At 21.8% G+C, this 7,525-nt stretch overlaps 2 protein-coding genes across 2 annotated transcripts; one reads left to right on the top strand and one right to left on the bottom strand.

Annotated features, from left to right (window-relative positions):
• Positions 1-6: 6 nt before the first annotated feature.
• Positions 7-2,418, bottom strand: LOC126900505 (uncharacterized). Its single transcript, XM_050676269.1, has 3 exons — positions 1,392-2,418; positions 916-1,337; positions 7-296 (listed from the first exon to the last, which is right to left on the bottom strand). Coding segments are annotated over exons 1-2 (954 nt in total). The 5' UTR covers positions 2,345-2,418; the 3' UTR covers positions 7-296; positions 916-1,336.
• A 2,744-nt stretch (positions 2,419-5,162) lies between these two features.
• Positions 5,163-7,525, top strand: LOC126900499 (uncharacterized). Its single transcript, XM_050676258.1, has 2 exons — positions 5,163-6,617; positions 7,240-7,525. The coding sequence occupies exons 1-2, from the start codon at positions 5,240-5,242 to the stop codon at positions 7,488-7,490; spliced, it is 1,629 nt and encodes a 542-aa protein (XP_050532215.1). The 5' UTR covers positions 5,163-5,239; the 3' UTR covers positions 7,491-7,525.

The raw sequence follows: 7,525 nt of genomic DNA, 5'->3' as shown, positions 1-7,525 counted from the left end.
TATTAAATATTATTTATTTTTTTATAAAATATTATTTTAATCATATACAATATAATCAATCATGTGCTTTGGATAATCATTTAATTGAATGGATTTCAGTTTCAACATTTTATCAATGTTTTTTCCTTTGCTACCATAATTTTCGAAATTCGCAATATTAGAAATCCCAAATTCTTCTAAACCATCAATATTCCAGACATCATATATTCTATTAAAGTCTTCATTGTTTCCATAGTCGATAATTTTTTCATCGGTATTTTTATTACTAATTATTGGATTTTCTTTACATAAATTATCTATAATTAAAAAATAATTTAAAAAAACTACAATGTTAAAAGTAAATAACATTGTAACAAACTAATTTATTTGTAACATTACGAATAATCTTATAGCATTACAATTACTTATACAATATAATTATTAAAGAATACTACCCCCTTCTATTTTTTCGTTAAATAATGATTTTTTCATAAATATAGTTGATATTATTATATTCATAATTACTTATATCAATTATTTGATTAAGAAATCAGACTACAGTTAATTTTGAGTTTTTTCATTAATAGAATTAATAACTGTAGAATCACAATACTTGCAATAGTTATTAATGAAATTTATAATTTCAATTAAAATTGTTAGCTACTTCAAAGTGGGTATAAAATAAACATTGGAATAATTAACTTTTTCATAAAAATATACAATAGTAATCTATAAAATCTGCCCTGATGAATCCTTTTTCTTACAATAAACTAAATATTCATTATAATTCATAAAATAAATATCATTTTATTCAACATATTTAATTAAAAAATATTATTTAACAAAAAAATGTGGGGTAACATTTTTAATAAATTATGTTGTATAATATTTTAAACCTTTATAAAAGTTAGCTTTATAACCTTTATAAAAACTTACCAATTATATAAGGTTGTAAAAAGTATCTGAAATTTGAAATATTTATTTTTTTACTTGCTTGTACTATATGAATTGAATTAAACGAATTTGCATATTTTTTTAACTCATTAAGATACATATCAACTTGTTTTTCTTTTTGCAATATTTCATTGCATAAATTTATTACGTTTTCTTCAGTGACAGTTGTTTTCGATTCCGTATTTAATTTTAATTTATTATTGTGCAAAAATGAAACTATTAAATTCAACATATCATTTGGTAAATATTTTTTTTGAAGTGTCTCACCAGCAGAGCATTTTACAATTATGGAAAGTTTACGAGAAATTACATCAAGAAAATTACATGCGTTATTATGAAAAATGTTTAAAGATTTGAATTGTGTGAGACAATTAATGATATTTTTGCCCAAATCATCTAATATTGTTGTTGTGGACTGTATTTACGCTTTATAGGTTCTTTCGGATTTAGGTTATTAGTANATATGTTTCTTTATATTTATTCCGTTTTCAATTATATTCATTACAAAATGTGTGTAATCAATTATAAGTAAACCAACAGGTCGAAAAGTAGCTGCAAGTAAAAGTTTTATGAAAGCTCTCACTTCCATATAAGAAAATTGATATTTTACAAAACGAAATATATCTGATAATGTTAGATAAGTTTGATCATTACACTGTATACTTAGAGGAGTAAAACGTAGAAGATCTAAAATATCTTTAGGCTGGCCATTTGTAAGTTCTATATGTCGTCTTGTCTCTGTACCATTCATCAAATTTCTTTCTGACTTGTCTGTCATTAAATTATAAAGTAAGACATTTTTCGGGAGGAACAATGCATTTTTGTTATGTTTAACTGTTTCAGAATTTATTATTTTGAATATTTTGTCTCTGAGAATATATGTAGCATTAATTAATTGATCAAGATTTTCTTTTTGTACTTTCATATTGTTAGGATACCGGGCATAGTACGTTAATGAAACATCAGTACAATTGTTATTTATATAATTTAGTAAGTTTATTAGTATACCATGATTTACTATTTTAAATCCTTGAATACCTAGAAACACCTTTTTATTTTTAATATCATTATCTAAGTTATTTTTAGAAATTATATTTACCGATTCAGATAAATTATTTAAGTACAAATTTACCGCCATCAAGTCTGATGGAATATGACTTTTATATATATAATATAATTCTTGAATCATGTATGATACAATGTCACCATGAGATTGAATAGCTTGTTTATATTTTTTTAAATCATCTTCATTCACTTTTTCAACATCGTTTTCCATTTGTAATAAATAATGTCCACAATACAAAAAAAAATTCAACATGTAGGTAGAGTAATCGCAATGTCGTTTTTTTGCAGTATGATTTGCTAATAAAGAATTAAATAACAAAATTGCTAAAATTGTAAAAAAAATCATTATGATTTAATTGTAAGAGTTATTTAGTGCAAATTAAGAATAAAGAATTTTTGAAATAAGAATACTCATTTAATTCAGATTAGTTCATTTTATTAAATAAATTTTTAATTTAACATTAAAAATATATGTATTTTTTCGTGTTTTTTTAACTTTAAGTAAACATTTGCAGACTATTATTTTACAGTAGCTCGTAAATAATTCCAATGGTTAATGCTATTAAGGCAATATATATTTCACTTGAGATAAGATCATATACAGATTGATTGGATTATCGTAAACCTCTAGATTTTTCTAAAATAATAATTTTAAATATTTTATTTATTTATTAACTCAAAAAATGAATTAATTATTTATGTTAAATTTTAAATGTTTTTATAAATGCATTGAAAATATAAAAAAATGTTTTTCGAAAAACATTTAAAATTCATCAAATAAAAATTTTTTTTTGACAGTGATTTTAATCACTGTCATAAAACTATACGATGTGTATTTGAAACTAATTTACAAAATTTTTATATTTTCACTAAAAATTACATCATTTTCTACTTAAGAGACCGATGAAAAAGCCATAGAAATACAAAAACATTGAAAATTAATTACTTAACACAAATTTCAGGTATTTTTTTAGTGTTAATTTATGTATGCAGGATACTAATAACTTGTGAAATTAAAAAAATCATTTTTCATCTTGTACTTTTGAAGATATTGTGTGGGCTATAATTAACGGATCAAAGTCTATATGTCTATGAAAAATGAGTGGTTTCCATACATTTATGATTTAGACCATAAGGAATTTATTAATATGAATTATATTAATATCTTACTTTGATTAGTATCTACCTAATTAGTATCTAAATAAGTGCATATGCCTCGTGGGGCACCACACTTAGAAGTGACATAGTTAACGTTTTATTTTTAGGAAGAATGTATATAGAAAAATAATTTTTACTGAATGTATCTATCTTACTTCATCCCCCTACGACTGACACAACAAGGATTCTACAATTATGAGTTGCCTTGAGCCCCGCAAAATCTAACGCCAGCATTGGCTATACTGATTTTTATGAAGTTGAAAGTTAAAATAGATTAATATAGTAATTTAAATAATGATATTTTAAACTAAAAAACTGTTTTTCAACCTTTTGAACTTATTACTGTTGTTTGAAGAGTATCCTGAGAAGAAACTATTTATTTAATGTCTAATACAAAAAATTTCAAGTTTTGATTTATGACATTTACAATAATGTCTTTTTAACTGATGATAACACATTTAATTATATGTTACTCTTTCAAAACTTTCCATGGTAATAGATGTTTTAAGTTTTTCCAACCTCAATGTTGTTTAATACTTTAAGTACATTAGGTCTTTTTTCATATAATATTTTTTCAACTTAAATTCTTATCACATTGTAAAAGGATAATTTAAATAATTAGAAGTATTCAATAAGGTCATTATAATCATATTTTTTTTTATCGTTTCACAATTGAAAATCTTCATTGAGAAAAATATCAAGAACAGCATCAATTTTTACGATTTTGTATAATAATTGTACAAAGTCATAAAAATTAAAAAATATAGATTTTCAATAGCTAGAAATCCATATTTTAAATTTGAACATATTATATGAGCATTTTAGATTTAGTTATCTCTTAAGCGCTATTTATATAAACATTGAATTTATTATTTCATTTTCTTGAAAATTTTTAATAATGTAGTATTGTCATTAGGTCACTGAAAACAACAAATTGCAGAAAAATTGGTTTTACATTTTAATATAAAAAAATCTTAATATAAAATAACCGATGAGTATTCAGAGTATAAAAATTAGTTAGTACATATTTCGACAAAAAATAAATTGATCACAAGTGTTATTAACAACTATTATTGTATTTAAATATTTGATATACATGAAATATATCGAAAAGAAAATAATCAATCAAATAATACTGCAAACGAATCTTCTACGGGTATTAAAATAATAAGCATAGACTTTATTTTCTAACCCTAATTAATCCATAAGTTTCAATTCCAAAGACTTCATTTTATATTGTTTTAATGATTTTTTTATAAAAGTGAATAGATTAAAATTTAATTTCTTTTTTCAAATTAAAGTAAATATCAGGTTTATTGGAACAGAATATTATTATTCAGAGTATATTTTAGGAGTAAAATTTAATTAAACCATTCTAAATTTAATAGTAAAACTAATAATGTTCTCATTTGACTTTAGAAAGATACTTATAAAAACTATCACTGAAATAATTTTTTCCTATAATGAAATTGATATTTACTATAATTCATAAAAAGAAATTAGATTTTAATCTGTAAATATTTATGAAAAAATCATTATTTTACAAAAAAATAAAAGCCACCTTCTATTATATAAATTTATTAAATTAGTTTCAAATACACTTCATATAATTTTATGACAGTGATTAAAATCACTGTCAAAAAAACAATTTTTATTTGATGAATTTTAAATGTTTTTCGAATAAATTTTTTTATATTTTCAATGCATTTATAAAAACATTTAAAATTTAATATAAATAATTTAATCATTTTTTGAGTTAATAAATAAATAAAATATTTAAAATTATTATTTTAGAACAATCTAGTGGTTAACGATAATCCAATCACTCTGTAAATGATCTTATCTCAAGTGAAATATATATTTCTTAATAGCATTAACCATTGAAATTATTTACGAGCTACTGTAAAATAATAGTCTGCAAATGTTTACTTAAAGTTAAAAAAACAAGAATAAATACATATATTTTTAATGTTATATTAAAAATTTATTAAATAAAATGATCTAAACTGAATTAAATGAGTATTATTATTTCAAATTTCTTTGTTCTTAATTTGCACTAAATAATTCTTACAATTAAATCATAATGATTTTTTTTACAATTTTAGCAATTTTGTTATTTAATTCTTCATTAGCAAATCCTACTACAAAAAAACGACATTGCGATTACTCTACCTACATGTTGAATTTTTTTTTGTATTGTGGACATTATTTATTACAAATGGAAAACGATGTTGAAAAAGTGAATGAAGATGATTTAAAGAAGTATAAACAAGCTATTCAATCTCATGGTGACGTTGTATTTTACATGGTTGAAGAATTATATAATAGATATGATAAACATTTTCCATCAGACTTGATGGCAGTAAATTTGTACTTAAATAATTTATCTGAATCGGTAAATATAATTTCTAAAAATAACTTAGATAATGATATTAAAAATAAAAAGGTGTTTCTAGGTATACAAGGTATTAAAATAGTAAATCATGGAATAGTAATAAACTTACTAAATTATATAAATTACAATTGTTCTGATGTTTCAACATCAGACTATGGCCTGTATCCTAACAATATGAAAGTACAAAAAGAAAATCTTGATCAATTAATTAATGCTACATATATTCTCAGAGACAAAATATTCAAAATAATAAATTCTGAAATAGTTAAACGTAACAAAAAAAATTCCTTGTTCCTCCCGAAAAATTTTTTTTTCTATAATTTAATGACAGACAAGTCAGAAAATAATTTGATGAATGGTACAGAGACAAGACGACATATAGAACTTACAAATGACAAGCCTAAAGATATTTTAGATCTTCTACGTTTTACTCCTCTAAGTATACAGTGTAATGATCAAACTTATCTAACATTATCAGATATATTTCGTTTTGTAAAATATCAATTTTCTTATATGGAAGTGAAAGCTTTCATAAGACTTTTACTTGCAGCTACTTTTCGTCCTGTTGGTTTACTTATAATTGATTACACACATTTTGTAATGAATATAATTGAAAATGGAATAAATATAAAGAAACATATAACAATTTTAGATGATTTGGGCAAAAATATCATTAATTGTCTCACACAATTCAAATCTTTGAACATTTTTCATTATACCGCATGTAATTTTCTTGATATAATTTTTCGTAAACTTTCCATAATTATAAAATGCTCTGCTGGTGAGACACTTAAAAAAAAAAATTTTCCAAATGATATTTTGAATTTAATAGTCTCATTTTTGCACAGTAATAAATTAAAATTAAATACGGAATCGCAAACAACTGTCACTGAAGAAAACGTATTGAATTTATGCAATGAAATATTGCAAAAAGAAAAACAAGTTGATATGTATCTTATTGAGTTAGATAAATATATAAATTCATTTAATTCATTTCATATAGTACAAGATAGTAGGAAAATAGATATTTCACATTTCAAATACTTTTTACAACCTTTTATAATTGGTAAGTTTTTATAAATGTGATAAAACTAACTTTTATAAAGGTTTAGAATATTATACAACATAATTTATTAAAAATGTTACCCCACATTTTTTTGTTAAATAATAATTTTTAATTAAATGTGTTGAATAAAATTATATTTATTTTATGAATCATACTAAATATTTAGTTTATTGTAAGAAAAATGATTTCTCAAGGCAGATTTTATAGGTTACTATTGTATATTTTTATGAAAAAATTAATTATTCCAATGTTTATTTTATACCCACTTTGAAGTAGCTAACAATTTTCATTGATATTATAAATTTCATTAATAACTATTGCAAGTATTGTGATTCTACAGTTATTAATTCTATTAATGAAAAAACTCAAAATTAACTGGAAAAAATTAACTGTAGTCTGATTTCTTAATCAAATAATTGATATAAGTAATTATGAATATAATAATATCAACTATATTTATGAAAAAATCATTATTTAACGAAAAAATAGAAGGGGGTAGTATTCTTTAATAATTATATTGTATAAGTAATTGTAATGCTATAAGATTATTCGTAATGTTACAAATAAATTAGTTTGTTACAATGTTATTTACTTTTAACATTGTTGTTTTTTTTAATTATAGATAATTTATGTAAAGAAAATCCAATAATTAGTAATAAAAATACTGATGAAAAAATTATCGACCATGGTTATAATGAAGACTTTAATAGAATATTGGATGTCGGGAATAATGATGGTTTAGAAGAATTTGGGATTTCTAATATTGCGAATTTCGAAAATTATGATAAAAACTTTGACAAAATGTTAAAACTGAAATCATTTCAATTAAATGATTATCCAAAGCATATGGTTGATTATATTGTATACGATTAAAATATTATTTTATAAAAAAATAAATAATATTTTAC

Source organism: Daktulosphaira vitifoliae, unplaced genomic scaffold (assembly GCF_025091365.1).
Source record: "Daktulosphaira vitifoliae isolate Bord-2020 unplaced genomic scaffold, ASM2509136v1 Scaffold_3, whole genome shotgun sequence".
Classification (NCBI taxonomy): Eukaryota; Metazoa; Arthropoda; class Insecta; order Hemiptera; family Phylloxeridae; genus Daktulosphaira; species Daktulosphaira vitifoliae.
The sequence above is the reverse complement of the archived record's forward strand: the minus strand, read 5'-3'. Positions and strand labels throughout refer to the sequence as shown.

Bases quoted from the DNA above. Each gene is read 5' to 3' on its own strand.
- LOC126900499 (XM_050676258.1), top strand. From the start codon at position 5,240: ATGATTTTTTTTACAATTTTAGCAATTTTGTTATTTAATTCTTCATTA. The intron at 6,618-7,239 runs GTAAGTTTTTAT...TTTTAATTATAG, and splicing joins TTTACAACCTTTTATAATTG to ATAATTTATGTAAAGAAAAT.